Consider the following 18,656-nt stretch of genomic DNA (forward strand, 5'->3'; position numbering starts at 1 on the left):
GTACTTAGCTAACAAGATTGCAGAATGAGCCCATACAAAAACAAAAATAGCACAACTGTAAATATAAAAAAATATGTAGAGTTCAAAATAATTATTCAAGTTTCAAATTAGTCCAATAAATTTCAGCAATTAAAAATGGACCTAAATTAACAAATATAACCCAACAAAAATATCTCACATGCCAATAGTCATAGTGCAAGATTTCCCAATTAATTACCAAAATATAGATACAATTAATCAAACCCAAATACAATAAATTCAATTGGACCTAAATTTAATATGCAAACCTAAATTCACAACCAAAATCAACCCAATTTAATATTCAAACTCACATCGAAAATATACTATAATATTACATCATATCCAAATTAAATAAATAAAAAGCTAATTACCCTTTTTTTTTTAATTATTTATCATGATTTGGTGGTAATAGAAAGATCAATCAAGGTCTCATCATGATGGGTTCAAAGATGTATCTCATTTTGAACACAACATTTAGAGATTTAGAGGATAAGGTCTTGTGTAAGGTTGAAAATGTATTCCTTTTCTTTACATTAGACAATTGCTTAGAACAACACCTGAGACACCATTATTCTGTTTAAGCTTTTATTGGAGGTGAATGAAGCAATGGATGTGAGTAGGTCTTTCAATGTTCTGTTCTACTTCTTTGTTGACATAATGTAGAGAGCCCTAAGAATTTTTACAAAAAATAATAATGAAAGTGAATGTAATTTATAAATTTAAAGTAGTCTTAGAGCTGTTTAGATGATTTGTGGCAGATCAAACTTATCGACTAGGGTATTGGCCTTTCTCTTAATTTTCATCAGTGTTCCTAATCGTTATCCACCTCAGTCCTTGCATGGCCCTGCAAAATCTTGAAACTATAGCTCTACCAAAATGAGGCATTAGAAGCTAAACATGAGTCAGCAGCTCTCTGCCTTGCCTGACCTGCTTGGCATGGTAATTCCAGCAAGGGATTGTGTACACTTGGCCCTTTTTGTTGTGGCCATTTTTGTTCATCATCCCCCATTTTTGTTTCCACTGCCATTGCTATTCTGTCTCCAGGGCTCGTACACATTTAGCTAGCCTGCAGATGCCTCGACCAGTTTTTGAGTACTCCCTGAACTTGATTAATTATGGCAACTGTATTTGCCTTTATTCTCCCCTGCTGCAGGCTAAACTTCATGGTTCTGAGACCAAAGAATTTTGTTGAGTATGAAAAAAGATGGAGTGGGGGTTAAAGTAAAAGACTCAGATAAAGCTTTGAGTTTGGGATCAATTAATAAATCTGACACAACCTCAGAATCCATAGAGCATTTTTCAAGCCTCTTGGATTTCTGTGGCCTATAATGTCATGGAAGTTTCTTGATGATTTCTTCTAAACTGGGTCTTGTATGCTATATCATAAGCCCTACTGCTATGTCAAGGAAGCTATCCCTTTCTCTCCAGCTACAAAATAAATTTTATGGTTCCAATTATTTTCTCTAGCTGCAACCTAAATTTTGGAGTTCCAATCCCGAAGATTTGAGCCTTGTAGAAGCCTCTTTCTCCTCAGCATTATAGGAAAAGAGGAGGCAGAATGGAGGATTCATGGCCAAGGTCATTCTCTCATGGGTGGCACAGACTCTCTATTCTTCTCATTCGAGAACCAGGCCTTTTGAATGGAGTTGAAGAAAAGATCAATTCCATCTTCTTGGAACTGGGATCTTTGATGAGAGAACCGTCAGAATTAGAGGAGTTCAGGGGCATTGCCTATGATATGAGGATGTCATTGATGACCTGGCACTGAAATCAGCAGAACAAGGAGCAGAGGAGTTCACAAGAAGCTGGAGCAGATCAAGGCTAAGATCTATGATGTTAGTAGAGGACCAGCTTCTTAGGCTTGCATACCAACTAAACCAGTAGAGGATCAGAACATAGCCAAAACAGTTGTTTCCCCAGTTATAGAGAAAGTTACCGGCCTTTTTGCTCAGTTGTAGCTTCGTCCTCAAGTGAGAAGGAAGGCCGGAAGGTTGCAGGATGAATTTAGGTTAATGAATCATTGTTATAATCTAGAATCAGAAAATTTAGATGAAAGTGGAATAATATGGATGGAGGAACTCTGCAACATTTCTATTTATGCAGCAAATGTAATTGGGTCCTACACCAACAGGAGGAAACAGTTTAAAAGGAAGGGAACTTTAAGGAGAGTCATCACAGCCTTGGACAGATTGTGGTCTCAGCTTCGTCTAGGCATGGAGTTGGAAGCAATCAATGCAAGGATCCAGGACATTTCTGAGAGCTTGTGGACAAATTCATAAGAAAAATCCATACTAATTGAATATACATCAGTAACTTGGAAGAAAGCCTAACAAAAATCCGTAAGCTAGTGGACAAACTCTCGCAGACATCAATTTTATGTCTTTCACATGAGGAATTTCTCCCCTTTAATTTGCCTAATATAGATATTTTTCCATTTCATCCATACCAATCATCTCCTTTGTTTTCTTCCTTAATTATTAACTACTTTTATGCAAATGGATGTAAAAATGTTTAAGATTCCACACACAACATAACACAAGAAGGTAAAGGTGGATATATATATATACTACATATTCCCCTTAAATAAAACAAAGCACAAATGGGACGAACAATTCCGGTGAAAGACTCCACCATCAAAATGAAACTTAAAGCTAATGCAACAATGGTGGAAGTCTCACCACCTCAATAGAAACTCTTTTGCATGAAAGGATTGAAAACCATTTTTGAGAAAAATGGAATTTCTATGGAAATGGAGAAAATCCACCCAACCTCTTTGTCATCAGCATTCCTAATTCACAACCAGCCCCTGGTATTCATGTTCAGTAATACCACAATGAGCCATGAGAAGCCAGACATGAGTGAGCAGCTCTCCACCTTGCGTAAGCTCCTTGGCATGTTCATTCCGTGGACAGTGACATGCAGCATAACATAGCATCTCTACCCACACATGACTCATCATCTCCCATTTCTTTTCACAGTTCCATTCCTCTTCTGTCTCCAGGGATTGCAATGACTTGGCTAGCCTACAGGCTTCGGAAAACACTGACTTGCTTCTATCTCCTTTCACTTTCAATGGTGGAATTTCAGGGTTCACTTGAAGGACTAACCTTTTACAAGCTTGGATTCTATCTTTTACACTCTGAAAAATCTGTGGCCTCAGCACAGCTGTCTTGAAATCGGATTTATCCAATTGCATTGGGCAGCATAAGGGGGCGCTTGAGCAGAAGATACACCATATAATCTGATAGCAGCTTGCTTGCTTTACAGTTTGAGTTCTTGACAGGGCTTGAATTTTTGTTTAGATCAGTATAGTAGCAGAGATTGGTTGCTAGGTACCAGAGGAGACTGCTCTGGTCGAATTCTCCCCCAATGTTCCAACCTAATCTAAAGAAATACTTCATCTTTTCAAGTGTCCAATCTCCTCTGAGTGAGCACATAATTTCTTGCCTTCCTTAATGTCCAAGGCACTCTTTGATATCTCCATAAGCTGTTCAAAGATCAAGCTTTTCAAATATTTGGGGACAACATTTGAATTCTTAGAAGAACTTCCAGACAAAAGAACTTCGAGACCTCACTGAACTTGATAGGCAATTTTTTGAGGCTGTAACTTATTAGACTGTACTGTGCCATGGAATCAGACCATCTCTTGTTTTCAGGGAAGAGATAAGGTAGTCAGCTACTGGATATGGCTTCACAGATCAGAGGAACACAGTAGAATAATAGAATAGATCTCCAGAACAATTGCTCCAACCATGTTATAATCACGTCAGTAGTTGAGTACTCATGCTTGTCAATTATCAAGAAGCCCATGAATGTTGAGATTGCTGAAAATAGACAGATGAAATGGAGTAGGACACCGGATTTATCATAAGCCTTCATTGGCTTGGTATAGAAGATGTCATACATGAATCCAAGCTCAATCTCAATCACTTGGAAAGCTTCTGTCCAAGATATATTCTTGAAGGAGGACTTGCATTTTTTAAGGGCTGTCGGCTCAAGGATGAGATCTGTAAATAAACGCTTGAACTTGGGGAAGAATTTGTTAGCCTTTTGCAAAGGTTCTTCAACTGGGATACTTTTGTTACTGGGGTCTGGCGAAGGTATATTCATCACCTCAGATGTTTCACTTTCTGGCTGGCATGAATCACAATATCCCTCAGCTGTCTTGCAATCACACCCTGCCATGAATGCTGAATAACTGAGCCCATCATACTCTGCCATGAATGCAGCATAACAATGCCCATTACACCCACACGCACAGCTGGGCCCCTCATCACGGGTCTCCCCATCACTGGTCTTCTCATCACTGGTCTCCTTCACGGAATTTCTAAAATGATAGCTGCTTCCGGACCTTAGAAACCAAGTTTTCTCCCCATACTTGATCAGTCCTGTCACAAACATTGCATTGGTTAGAATATTGAGTAGTGTGCGCTTCCAGGACCTTAAAAAGATGCTCAATGCCCACAGAGACTTCAGGAGTAGCTGAATCAAGTGTCTTATCCATAATTCACTGTCTTCCAAAGAATAGGCAGTGATGGTGTCCGGGCCTCCAAGGTGCTGTAGCAGGAATGGTAGCCAAAATGCCTTTATCATATTGTTTTGTTGTGATGAGCTATCTTCACCAGCTCCTTGGCACTTGAAGAGTACACCAATAAAAATATCAACCATCGCATCTTTGGTTGTGTAAGCTTGCCAAATGATGGATATAAGCAAGTTTCCGGGTGTATATTTTCTCCTGTTCCTTGTGGACACTTCTGAGAGCTTGTGGACAAATTCATAAGAAAAATCCATACTAATAGAATATACATCAGTAACTTGGAAGAAAGCCAAAGAAAAATCCATAAACTAGTGGACAAACACTTGTAGATACCAATTTATATGTTTCAGATGAGGAATCTCTCTCCTTTATTTTGCCCAATATAGATATTTTTCCATTTCATCCATACATTGATCATTTCATTTATTTTCTTCCTTAATTATTAACTACTTTTATGCAAATGGATGCAAAAATGTTTAAGATTCCACACACAAGATTAAACAATAAGGTAAAGGTGCATATATATTCTACACATGACCCTTAAATAAAACAAAGCACAAATGGGACTAACAATTCCGGTGAAAGACCCATCTTTAAAATGAAACTTAAACCACATATGCAACAATGGTGGAACTCTCACCACCGCAGTAGAAACTCTTTTGCATGAAAGGATTGAAAACCAATTTTTTAGAAAAAAGGAATTTCCATGGAAATGGAGAAAATCCACCCAGCCTCTTTGTCATCAGCATTCCTAAGTCACAACCAGCCTAATCCTGGCATACATGTTCAGTAATACCAAAATGAGCCATGAGAAGCCAGACATGAGTGAGCAGCTCTCCACCTAGCCTTAGCTTCTTGGCATGGTGATTCCGTGGACAGTGACATGCAGCATAGCATAGCATCTCTACCCACACATGACTCATCAACTCCCATTTCTTTTCACAGTTCCATTCCTCTTCTGTCTCCAGGGATTGCAAAGACTTGGCCAGCCTACAGGCTTCGGATAACACTGACTTGCTTCTGTCTCCTTTCACTTTCAATTGTGGAATTTCAGTGTTCTCTTGAAGAAGTAACTTTTTACAAGCTTGGATTCTATCTTTTACACACTGAAAAATCTCCGTGGCCTCAGCACAGCTGTCTTGAAATCGTATTTGTCCAATTCCATCAGGCAGCATAACAGGGTTCTTGACCAGAAGATACACCATATAATCTGATAGCAGCTTGCTTGCTTTACGGTTTGAGTTCTCGGCAGGGCTTGATTTTTTGTTTAGATCAGTATAGTAGCAGAGATCAGTTGCTAGGTGCCAGAGGAGAATGCTCTGGTCGAATTCTCCCCCAGTGCTCCAACCTAATCTAGAGAAACAGTTCATCTTTTCAAGTGTCCAATCTCCTCTGCGAGCACATAATTGCTTGGCTACCTCAATGTCTAAGGCAATTGTGGATTTCTCCATAAGCTGTTCAAAGATCAAAATTTTCAAATATTTGGGGACGACATTTGAATTCTTAGAAGAACACTCATCCAACTTGGGACAAATGCAGAAGAAATTCCAGACCTCACTGAACTCCTCCAACATCTGAGAAATGCCAAAGAACTCCCAGACCTCACTGAACGTGATAGGCAATTTTTTGAGGCTGTAACTTACTAGATTGTACTGTGCCATGGAATCAGACCATCTCTTGTTTGCAGGGAATAGAAAAGGTAGTCGGCAACCAGAAATGGCTTCACAGATGAGAGTCACTTCTGTTTTTTCTTGTTTGCTCAACCAACTCATAGTCCAGTCAGAGGAACACAGTAGAATAATAGAATAGATTTCCTGAACAATTGCTCCAACCAGCAACAACCATGTTATAATAACGTCAATGGTCAAGTACTCGTGCTTGTCAATCATCAAGAAGCCCATGATTGTTGAGATTGCTGAAAATAGACAGATGAAACGGCGTATCAAACCCCATTCATCATAAGCTACCATTGGCTTGGTATAGAAGATGTCATACATGAATCCAAGCTCAATCTCAATCACTTCGAAAGCTTCTGTCCAAGATATATTCTGGAAGAAGAACTTGCTTTGTTCAAGATCTGTCGGCTCAAGGACGAGATCTGTAAATAAACACTTGAACTTGGGGAAGAATTCATTAGCCTTTTCCGAAGGGGTTGCAACTGGATTGCTTTTGTTTCTGGGGTTTGGCGAAGGTTCTGGGATGGGGTCTGGCGAGGGTATATACACCACCTCAGATGTTTCACTTTCTGGCTGGCATGAAACCAAATATCCCTGAGCCTTCTTGGAATCACACTTTGCCATGAATGGGGCATAACTGACCCCATCATATTCTGCCATGGAAGCGTCACAACAATGTCCATTACACCCTGCCATGAATGTGGCACACGCACAGCTGGGCCCCTGGTCGGGAGGGACTGGGGGGCACCCGGTCGGGGGGGGCCAGGGGCACCCGGTCGGGAGGGGCCAGGGGCACCCGGTCGGGAGGGGCCAGGGGCACCCGGTCGTGGGGGGCAGGGGCACCCGGTCGTGGGGGACCGGGGGCACCCGGTCGTGGGGGACCGGGGGCACCCGGTCGTGGGGGACCGGGGGCACCCGGTCGTGGGGGACCGGGGGCACCCGGTCGTGGGGGACCGGGGGCACCCGGTCGTGGGGGACTGGGGGGACCCGGGGGACCCGGGCGAGGTGGACCCGGGGGACCCGTTCGGTGTGGGCCCTGAGGACCCCGTTGGGGTGGGCCGATGGGCCGGGTCAGTGAGCCCTCGGTATCGACGACGGATCATGGTTTTTCTAAAATGATCGTTGCTTCCGGACCTTAGAAACCAAGTTTTCTCCCCATACTTGATCAGTCCTGTCACAAACATTGGTATGGTTATAATATTGAGTGGTGTGCTCTTCCAGGACCTTAAAAAGATGCTCGATGCCCACACAAACTTCAAGAGTAGCTGAATGAATTGTCTTTTCCACAATTCATTGTCTTCCAAAGAATAGGCTGTGATGGTGTCCGGGCCTCCAAGGTGCTGTAGCAGAAATGATAGCCAAAATGCCTTTATCATATCGTTTTGTTGTGATGATTTATCTTCACCAGCTCCTTGGCACTTGAAGAGTAAGCCAATAAAAATATCAACTATCGCATCTTTGGTTGTGTAAGCTTGCCAAATGATGAATTTAAGCAAGTTTCCGGGTGTATATTTTCTCCTGCTGCCCAGGAGGACGAGCTCAATTTGTAAAAGGAGGCTGACTAAAACCAATCCACGGAGTAGCCAGTCATTAAGAAATCCTATCACAATTACGGGCAAAATTTCCTGGACAATCCTCCTATTCATGATCATCATGCAACTAGTACTTGAAAATATAAAAAGAAATTATCAGATTAATACAAAAGATCTGAATGTCCATTGATCATTAGAAATGACAGAGTTGAATCAATTAGGAACAGAATTCGGCATGCTCAAAACTTAAACCTTTTGACACATCTCAGTCATACAATACTACTATCCTCCTTTCTTATAGATATTACCTACTATAGACACCTTTATAGCTTTAAAAATGGGATATATCATAATATGATCCATATACAATATAGTTATTATCCATTCCCAACCTAATGATCCCTCACAGTTTTAAATGAGGGATATCACAATGATTCCCATATGAACATGACATCCTCATTGTTCCGTGGGATTACAGAGTGTATAGAAAAAGTTCTACACCAGAGTTGAGGTTAGGGGTTACATGTGGAAAAGAATTGCATCCGAAGGGAATCGCTCATCTTCATGTAGATATTGTTTACTCTAGATGCAATGTGTGTCTATAGGATTAAGAAAACTGTACACTGCAACAAACTTTTTTTCCCTATAAGAGCGGTATCACACTATTATTAATTCATTAAATAATTCAATTTTTTGCTTCCTCTCTTGCTTTCAACACAGTGATTAGCACATCTAAGCAATTTCTTCCATGAGCACATTTTTGGGAATGGGGAGTGATTTTTTTCAGAGGGTGTTTCTGATTTCAAATAGTAAAACAAAATGCACTTCTAATTTCAATTTTCAAGTAATGAAGGAAACTAATTACTTCACTAGAAACCAGATTCCAACTTGCTTGCCTGGTAAATAGACACCGGCACAACTACATGACATTACAACTACATAGAATAATGAGTTTCTCAGCAACCAAACGGAGCTCAACCCAACACCCAAACTCATTCAGAATTCCACAAGCTTACAAATAACAATAACCTCAAACTCATTAGTATTCATATGGGCTAACTAACAAGGATCAAACCGAAGCAAATTTGTATGTAATTGAGAATAATCTAGGCCAAACAAAACATACCCACTTTTCTCCGAGTCTGTCAATGTGATGTGAGGGAGAGAGACAGTTGGAAGTGTGATGGGAGGTCAAGAGTGAAAGCAGAAATACTGAGTGAAGTCTTCCCTCCGTCATTTTTTATATTTGGTGTGGCATCTTAGTGAGACCCACTTATTGGTTTAAAATTGCAGATTCAGTCTCTTTGCCGCTACTTTAATTAGCGCGGGTCTGGAGTTTTGTGGATAAGTAACGTCGATCTCTCTGGCTTTTAAAATAGAAAAAGATGCAAAACTTTTTATAAACTTTTGCATTTTAGGTTGGTCCCAAGCGAGCTCCAGTTGGCCGGATGTTTCTTTGTGATCGACGAATTAAATCCATTTGATCTTATTAATCTTTATATATTGATATTAAGATTTGAACTAATTGAATTCAAAGTGGGAATCTATCAATGTGGTTTGTTTAAATTTAATTACAATAATTGAACCCTCTTCATTGTGATCTAATTTGATTCCTCTAGACAAAAAAAATACAATTTTTTTTCTTGTTAATTTAAGTTGTAATCATAAAGCCCGACATTATATGTCAAAAAACACAAATAATGTTATCATGATAAAATGGGTCAAGTTTTTCTAGGTTCCTGAAGATGCTCAAAAATCTTCATAAATAATTGACAATTTTGGTTCTACCATTTCTGGATTCAAATGAGGTTTCTTGATGCAGAAATGAGTTTCAGGGTTTTGGGAGAGTTTTCCCAAGGGGGAGCGACCTGAAGGCATGTCAGTTCAATAGGTGTATTTGAATAACATCCATCTACATTGGGTCAAGCCAATAAACTTGGTATTTGCATCGGGTCAAGTTGATACACTCAGTAAAAAAGGAACCCACCTTTGATTTGATCCAAGAGGCAAAAGCTCTGCATGAGTACCACACCATTAACCATGAAGACTATAAAAACAAACCCTAAAAAATAACTCAAAAAGGAACATATAAGTAGCTCCTCCCCAACCAAAGACAGGTTGGTTCCCTGTTGGGAAAACTCTCCCAAAACCTTGAAACCCATTTTTGTATCAAGGAACCTCCTTTGAATCCAGAAATTGTAGGACCAAAATTGTCAATTATTTATGAAGATTTTCGAGCATTTCATTTGGGGCCATCTATGGGAAAGTCTAAGCTCATCACGCTTAGAACGAAAAGCCATTCATGAAAGATCAAGAAGATCTTGACAAACGTGAGGAGCCAACACCCTTACGCATATACATTAGTGTCAATGAGTTTTCCTTGCCAAAAGTCATTAGTTGAATCATCATTCTCATATCAATTAAAAGATCTCAAAGCCATAAAACCCATATAGTCTTTGAATCACTCATCTCTTTACCATAAATAAAAATTTTCAAGTATTAGAAAGATTATAAATATTTCTTAAAATCACTATTAAACACACTTTAATATTTAAATAATAAAAATTTTCAAGTATTAAAAATATTAAAAGTATTTCCTAAAATCACTATAAAAAATACTATAAATAATTTTTCAAAATTTTAAAAATGTTTCCAAATCTTGTTAAGCGTTTTATTTTTCTTTAAAAACACATTTTAAATTTCGAGTATTTCTTAAAAACATGCAATGCATATCTTGATTTTCAGCTAAAACTACTATTGCCTTTGTTGATTTTAGTAAAACGAAATGCACTCCTGACTTCACTACAAACCAGATTCCAACTTGCTTGCCTAGAAAATATCCACTGGTACCCACTGGCACAACTACATGACATTACAACAACTACATAGGAAAATGAGTTTTTCAGCAGCCAAACAGAGCTCAATCCAACACCCAAACTCATTCAAAATTCAACGAAGTTACAAATAACAATAACCTCAATCTCATTAGTGGGTCAAGATGCTAAACGTTTTAGTGAGACCAAACAAGCAGAAATAGTGGGGTGAAGATGCAAAACATCTTAGTGAGACCCGCTTATTGGTTTAAAATTGCAGATTCATTCTCTCTATCGTTACTTTTATTAGCGCGGAGTCTTGTGGAGAAGTGACGTCCATCTCTGTCATTTAAAATAGAAGAAGAAGCAAAACAAGTGATGTGATCAACTTTTTGCATTTTAGGTTGGTCCCAAGCGTGCTCCCGGTGGCCCCCATGTTTCAATTAACCAAAATCGATAAATCAAATCAAATCCACCTTATTAATTTTTATATATTAACATTAAGATTTGGACTAATTGAACTCATATTGGAATTCTATCAATGTCGTCCTACTTCATTTTGATCTGTTCCTCTAGACAACAAAAAAAACAATTTTTTTTTCTTGTCATAACATAAAATTCCACGTTATATGCCAAAAAACCAAAATAATATTATTATATTATGGATGATAATGGTACGAGTTTTTCTTGTTATCGATCTTATCTTACCTTAAATGGGAAGAGTATGGGATAAAGATAAATAAATTTAAAGATGGATTTAATAAGTTTTTAAAACCCTAAGATGAGTTCTATTTCGATTATATATAATTTTAAATAAAAATTCATTTTAGTTGATTTTTTTTTCATTTTTCAAAAATTTTAATATAAATAAAATATTAATTTTCATAAAAATAAATTATACATATTTTTAATATTTATTTATTTGTAAATATTTATTTTAAATAAAATTTTTAAAATTTTTAAATGAAAAAAAAAATGTTTTTTTATAAAAAAACTTAAACAAGGCAGACCGGGTTTATTTATTTTTTTTCATTTTTTTTGCAATGAAAGAAATTACAAATGTGGTTGGGCCGCCCTATGCAATCTTGTGATTCATTTATTTATTTTTTTGGTGGAGAAAAGAATTAACAGAATGTGATTGGTGGTAGTGAATTGCACGCTGCCTAATAGGTAACTTCTTTAAGAAAGCATATTGAAATTATAATATCATACTGTGGACCCCGCATTTCAGCTCATGCGTTCCCACTCGATGGCGAAACTCGCTTTTTGTTTTAAAAATAATTTATTATTTGAAAATAACTTGAAGTCGCCACTTAGTTTAATTTTTTTAAAGGGAAAACAAAATAAAAAAGAAAAACCCTAAGTGTGACTCCTTATTTTGGAAAAGGTGGTTTGTGAAAAACCGGATCGGGTTCGAGGGTCAGGTTACTTATCGGGAAGGTACGGTAAAGACCGTAGCACCCCTCTAAGTCCCTAAAAACGGGTCCTTACTAATAAAATGGAGCTAATGTAGCAATTGATGAGGAAAACAATGAATACCCGGAACTATCATGCCCATATGAGAATCAAAACATGTGTATGGAAGACCAGAATGGGAATAGATACGTACCTGGGCGACGAGCCACAATAAGCTATCAAAAAGTGAGGTTAATGCACAATTAAGAAATAATTTCGAGCATGTCATAGAGCAGAATAACATCAATCATGCATGACAATTAAATAAATCAAACAATCACTCAATTATAAATTCACTTATGTGGGGCCCCCACCAAAGCCCGTTTTATTTTAGCAGGAATTAATTCCACAGATTCCATTATTCTGGAATCATGAACAATTCATTCATGCTTATTAAAATCAAGAGGAGTAGAAGATTGTTTAAAAACCATAGTGGAGTTAAAACTATTTGAGGGAAAATTGGATTTTTTTTTATTTGAAAAATTGGAGTCTCGAAAATTATTTGAAAATTGATTTTTTAATAAAATAATAATAATAATAATAATAATAATAATAATAATAATAATAATAATAATAATAATAATAATAATAATGATAATAAAAAATAAATGTGAAAATTGGAATTTCGGAAATTGGAAATTGGATCAGGAAATTGGAAAATTGGAATTTCGAAAAATTGGAATTAAATTTGGAAATCGAAATTTTTGAAGAAGTATTTAAAAATGGAATTTTAAAAATAAATACATAAATAAAATAAAATAATAATGATTAAATGAATAAATGTGAAGATTGGAATTTTGGAAAACTATTGGAAAATAGGAATTTTAAAATTTTAATTTGGAAATTGGAATCTTAAAAAAAAAAACTTTTGAGAATGGAGTTTTGAAAAATTAAATTTTGAAAGTTATTTGGAGATGAAAGTTTGTTTTGGAAAATTAAACTTTGATATAACAATAATAATAATAATAATGATAATGATAATAATAATAATAATAATAATAATAAAATGAAGAATTAAACGTGAATGAAAATGGATTGGAAGAGTGGAGAAAATGGTGGGAGAGAGAAAGAATGAATAAATAAATAAAAAGTTGGTTTGATGTTGAAATGGGTGAAAGCTATCAAACCCATTTATTTTCTTTCTTTAATAGGTTAGCAACCGGCATGGTTGACTCATAGACAGAGCCCCCCTTTTTATTATTATTATTATTATTATTATTATTATTATTATTTAAAGAAATGAGAACAAGTAAAAAAAAAATGGAAAAGTTAAAAAGGAAATTCACGTGTCTCTTGAAATAATAAAAAAACTATGCCTGCATGCAGTAGTGGGAAATATGTGAAAAGGGCTGGTGGGGTCATTTTCCATTTGAGATATTTAAGGAAATGGGTTTCTTTCCAGCAAATTTTTGACTGGCTCTAGGAGCCATTCTTTCCCTCAGTCAACCCATCCTCACAAATCATCACTCCATCTCTCATATTTATGTCAAGAAACTGATTCCGCCGCCGCCGCGTGATACGCGTCCAACGACTCCCTCTTTGTAATCCAACTCTTCCGTAATTTCAGTTCCAGAATGGTCTCCGGAACAGAGAAAGAAAAATGCGAACAAGAACAGAGCATAACCACGGGAAAACAAACATGCCATTGAGCTAGGTCCTGCTTCATGTACTAATCAGAGGATCCGGAACGGGTGGAAGAAACATGGAGTAATAGCATGATTAATAAAAAGACCGAGCTAAAAGGAGCAAATCGAAACAGTAATTATTCCTCAAAGGAATCCAAAAAAAAAAAAAAAACCAGGAAAGCACCGAAACAGAGTAAGCATGAAAACTCATATTTCACATAGCTCAATGCCCAATAAAATAAAATAATAACATTCAAGTGGCAAGATGAGATGATCAAAACTTGTGACGATGAGGAAGAGAGAATAAGAAAGGTGCAAAGAAACCATACCCGAAGTGTTCCTCTGATACTCCAGAAATCAGTAAGTTTTTTTTTTTTTTTTTGCTACCCTCAACTCACCCACTATATCCGTCTCCCCTTTGCTTCCTCTGTCTCCCTGTGGTTATCTCGCCTCCCCCCAAAAAAATGAAGACCTTCCCCCCTCATTTTTTTCTATCTTCCTTCACACGTTTTCTACCCAACTGGTTGCTTCTTTTCCCCGCCTCCAACTACTCTGCTTCCTGCCCCGCAAAAGTCTCACACGTCTCTCTCTCTCATCCCATCTAGTGGCCCCCCCAATCCTCTATCTCTAGCTGGCAAACACAAGAACTAATAAGAAATAAAAGAAATAAAAAAAGAAAGAAAAAAAAAGCCCCCAGCTGAGGGGGGTCTACGCATACATTCATTTCAAATAATATTATTAAAGTTGTTAGTGGATATGTTATAAGAGTATATTTGCTTTCTAAAATGTACAATGAAAAAAAAATTATTAAAAAATTGAATTTCTCACCTTTGGTTCTCATATAAAAAAATAAAAAAATAAAAAATATAATAAAAATTAATTTTCCCTTTTTTTTCAACCATTAGCAAGAAGAAGCACTTCCAGAATCCCTGCAATGACCTTTAAAAGTAATATCTCGGGCATCAATCTAAAGAGAGTTTGGTAGCTTTCCCTTTAAACTCGGAATTATTAAGGGGCAGCTCGGGCACCAAGGTTTATTAAACTCCTAACAACCAAAGACTAAGGAAGAGGCGGTAGATCGAGGGAAGGGCCAGAGGAGCACCACCGCCTACGCAGAATGGGCGACGAAGGCAAAGCGCCCAGTTTTTTGAAAAGTATGGCTGCGAAAGCCTTATAATTTAATTCATATAAAATGTTATATGCTTTCAGCTGATTCCGATTCAATCTGGAGCAACAGACGCCCTTACACAGAGAGAACCATTCGACCCGCAAGGAACACTTCCGGAACCAAAGCCAAAGGAAGTCATGATGGAAAGTCAAGGTAAGAAGGAAAAATTTATGATTTTTAAATATCTTAAAAAATTAAAATGAATAAAATGAATTTAAAAGTGATATACAAAAATAATTTATTTTCTTTTAATTTTATTTTTTTCACTTTTTATTTTATTTTATTTTTTTTTTATTTTCTTTCTTTTACATTTTTTGAAAGCCAAACATAGTCTAATTTATTTATTTAAAACCCCAATTACTAATGTTAATTGTTATAATTATCTAATTCTTATTTAAAATATAATTGATTATATTAGGGTGTCATTGATATTGTTTCCATTCGAAATGTTTTTTGTAAAAATGTTGTCTCTTAGAGTGTTTTTAAAAGAATCATATAAAAGTGTTTCTCCAAAAAACATTATAATTGATTTTTCAATCCTTCAAGTGATTTTTCTAATTTTTAAAAATATTTCTTAAATTTTGTATTATTTGAAACTAAGGTTAAAAGTGTTTTTCGAAAACACTCCCAGCTAAAACTACTATTGCTTTTGTTGATTTTAGTAAAACAAATTGCACTTCTGGTTTCAAATAATGAAACAAAACTAATCACTTCACCACCAACTAGATTCCAACGTGCTTTCCCAGTAAATAGCCACTGGCACAACTACATGACATTACAACAACTACATAGAAAAATAGGTTTCTCGGCAGCCAAACAGAGCTCAACCCAACATCCAAACTCATTGAGAATTCCACTAACTTACAAATAACAATAACCTCAAAATCATTGGTGGGGTGAAGATGCTAAACATTGTAGTCAGAACAAACAAAGCAGAAATAGTGGGGCGAAGATGCAAAACATCTTAGTGAGACTCACTTATTGGTTTAAAATTGCAGATTCATTCCCTCTGTCATCACTTTAATTAGTGCGGGTCCGGAGTCTTGTGGAGAAGCTACGTCCATCTCTCTGTCATTTACAATTGATAAAATGATGCAAACCATTTTATAAACTTTTTGCATTTTAGGTTGGTCCCAAGCGTGCTCCCGGTGGTCCTATGTTTCTCCTAGATCGATAAATTAAATCCAATCCACCTTATATATTTTTACATATTAACATTAAGATTTGAACTAATTGAACTCAAAGTGGGAATCTATCAATGTGGTTTGTTTTGATTTAATTACAATAATCCATCCTACTTCGTTTTGATCTGTTTTGATTCCTCTAAACAACAAAAAAATAATTTTTTTCTTTTTTTTAATTTAAGTCATATATCGTAATCATAAAACCAAACATTATTTGCCATAAAACTCAAATAATGTTATTATAATAGATATGACAATGAGATTGATTTTTTCGGTATCGATCTCATCCTGTCCCTAATGGGAGTGGATTTGAGAAGTTTTTAAAACCCCAAGATTAGTTCAAGTATGAATTTGTCACGCCATGTCTATCTTGATTATATATGATGTTAAATAAAAAAATTATATAGTTGATTTTTTTTCAACATTTTTAACATAAATAAAATATTAATTTTCATAAAAATATAAATATTTATAAATTATATTTATTTATAATAAAAATTTACTTTCAAACTCTCCTGTAGTCGATGGGACGACCTCAATGAAGTTTTGGGTTTGTGTTTTTTATAATGTGCTTTATGATTACATTTGGATCAAATGGACCAACTATTTGAATGGGCCGACCCTTGTGAGAGACACAGATGATTTTTAAGCACTCTAATTATCTACAAAAAATTATTAAAAAAGATAATTACCCCTTTTTTAATTATCATGATTTGGTGGTGATAAAAATACTACTTAGCCTTTCTATATATGAGGATGTGAAGCTGAGGTCTTGTTCAATGAAGAATAATGAGTTGGTAAGATCAATCAAGGTCTCATCAAGACGGGTTCAAAGATGTAGCTCATTTTGAACACAACTTTTAGAGATTTAGAGGATAAGGTCTTGTGTAAGGTTGAAAATGCATTCCTTTTCTTTACATTATACAATTGCTTAGAACAAGACCTGATACAGCATTGTTCTGTTTAAGCTTTTATTGGAGGTGGTAATGAAGCAATGAATGTGAGTAGCTCTTTCAATTTTCTGCTCTGCTTCTTTGTTGAGATAATGTAGAGAGGGCTAAGAATTTCTACAAAAAAAAAAAAAAAAAAAAAAAATTATGAAAGTGAATGTAATTTATAAATTTAAAGTAGTCTTAGAGCTATTTAGATGATTTGTGGCAGATCAAACTTATCGACTAGGGTATTGGCCTTTCTTCTAATTTTCATCAGTGTTCCTAATCGACATCCACCTCAGTCCTTGCATGGCCTTGCAAAATCTTGAATCGTTCAGCTATACCCAAATGAGGCATTGGAAGCCAAACATGAGTGAGCAGCTCTCTGCCTTGCCTCACCTCCTTGCCATGGTGATTCCATCAAGCCATTTTTTGAGCACTCACAGAACTTGATTAAGTGTGGGAACTGTATTTTTGCCTTTATTCTCCCCAGCTGCAGGCTAAACTTCATGGCTCGGAGACCAAAGAATTTTGTTGTGTATGAAAAAAGATGGAGTGGGGGTTAATAAAAAAGACAGTGATAAAGCTTTGAGTTTGGGATCAACTAATAAATCTGAGACAACCTCAGAATCCATAGAACATTTTTCAAACCTCGTGGATTTCTGTGGCCTATAATGTCATGGAAGTTTCTTGATGATTTCTTCTAAACTGGCTCATGTATGCTATAAGCATAAGCCCTACTGCTATGTCATTAATTCTGTAAATGAACTACTAGATCATGTAACAAATTCTGACCCTCTTCTTAATTGCTTTTCTAGGTAGCAACTTTAGTGAATTGTTTATTTGTTTGTTTTGGCCATACCATACATTTGTTCACTGGTATGCTACAAATCTTTAAAAACACGTCTCTATCAGTATTGCTTCCAGATGAGGGTGGCGAAAGTCCATCCTCATAAGAAACAAAATAGTAGGCTTCTCGCTTGTGCTCCCTGGCTACATTTCAACAAAATGTTAAGACTGCTTTCAAAGGGGAGAGAGTGAAGCCCTTTCTAATCTTTTATAGTTGTGTTGTTGGGGAATGGTGTTACGGTGTGAAATGAACTACTTAAATCATTAATTAGTAAGGTTATTAACTGGGTAATATGCAAATCAATGGTTTTAGTTGAAGAAAGATTCCACATGTGACTGGGATTAAGGGAAATGTCAAGGAAGCTATCCCTTTCTATCCAGCTACAAGATAAATTTCACAGTTCCAGTTATTTTCTCTAGGTACAACCTAAAATTTTCAGTTCCAAACCCGAAGATTTGAGTCTTGTAGAAGCCTCTTTCTCCTCAGCATTTTAGGAAAAAGAGGTGGCAGAATGGAGGATCCATGGCCAAGGTCATTCTCTCATGGGTGGCACAGAAGCTCTCTGTTCTGGTCATTCAAGAATCAGGCCTTTTGAATGGACTTGAAGAAAAGGTCAATTCCATCTACTTGGAACTGGGTTCTTTATTGAGAGAACCGTCAGAACTAGAGGAGTTCAGGGGCATTGCCTATGATACAGAGGATGTAATTGATGACCTGACACTGAAATTGTGATGTCCCACATCGGATAGGGGAGCAAGTTCCTGACGCTATATATGTAGAGACTCCTCTTAACCAAGTAGACGCGTTTTAAAGCCGTGAGGGCCCATTTGGGCTCAAAGCGGACAATATCTACATGGTTGGGT

General features: G+C 36.6%; 2 protein-coding genes across 2 annotated transcripts; both read right to left on the reverse strand.

Annotated features, from left to right (window-relative positions):
- Positions 1-2,809: 2,809 nt before the first annotated feature.
- LOC117915291 lies at positions 2,810-3,217 on the reverse strand. Its single transcript, XM_034830843.1, has one exon. The coding sequence runs from the start codon at positions 3,215-3,217 to the stop codon at positions 2,810-2,812; it is 408 nt and encodes a 135-aa protein (XP_034686734.1).
- A 2,108-nt stretch (positions 3,218-5,325) lies between these two features.
- LOC117915292 lies at positions 5,326-6,894 on the reverse strand. The gene has a single exon (XM_034830844.1). The coding sequence runs from the start codon at positions 6,892-6,894 to the stop codon at positions 5,326-5,328; it is 1,569 nt and encodes a 522-aa protein (XP_034686735.1).
- Positions 6,895-18,656: the final 11,762 nt, after the last annotated feature.

The sequence above is a fragment of the Vitis riparia genome, chromosome 5, assembly GCF_004353265.1.
Source record: "Vitis riparia cultivar Riparia Gloire de Montpellier isolate 1030 chromosome 5, EGFV_Vit.rip_1.0, whole genome shotgun sequence".
Taxonomy (NCBI): Eukaryota; Viridiplantae; Streptophyta; class Magnoliopsida; order Vitales; family Vitaceae; genus Vitis; species Vitis riparia.

What these genes read in the sequence shown, in the direction of transcription:
- LOC117915291 (XM_034830843.1), bottom strand. Translation starts at nt 3,217, where the DNA reads ATGCAATTGGATAAATCCGATTTCAAGACAGCTGTGCTGAGGCCACAG.
- LOC117915292 (XM_034830844.1), bottom strand. Translation starts at nt 6,894, where the DNA reads ATGGCAGAATATGATGGGGTCAGTTATGCCCCATTCATGGCAAAGTGT.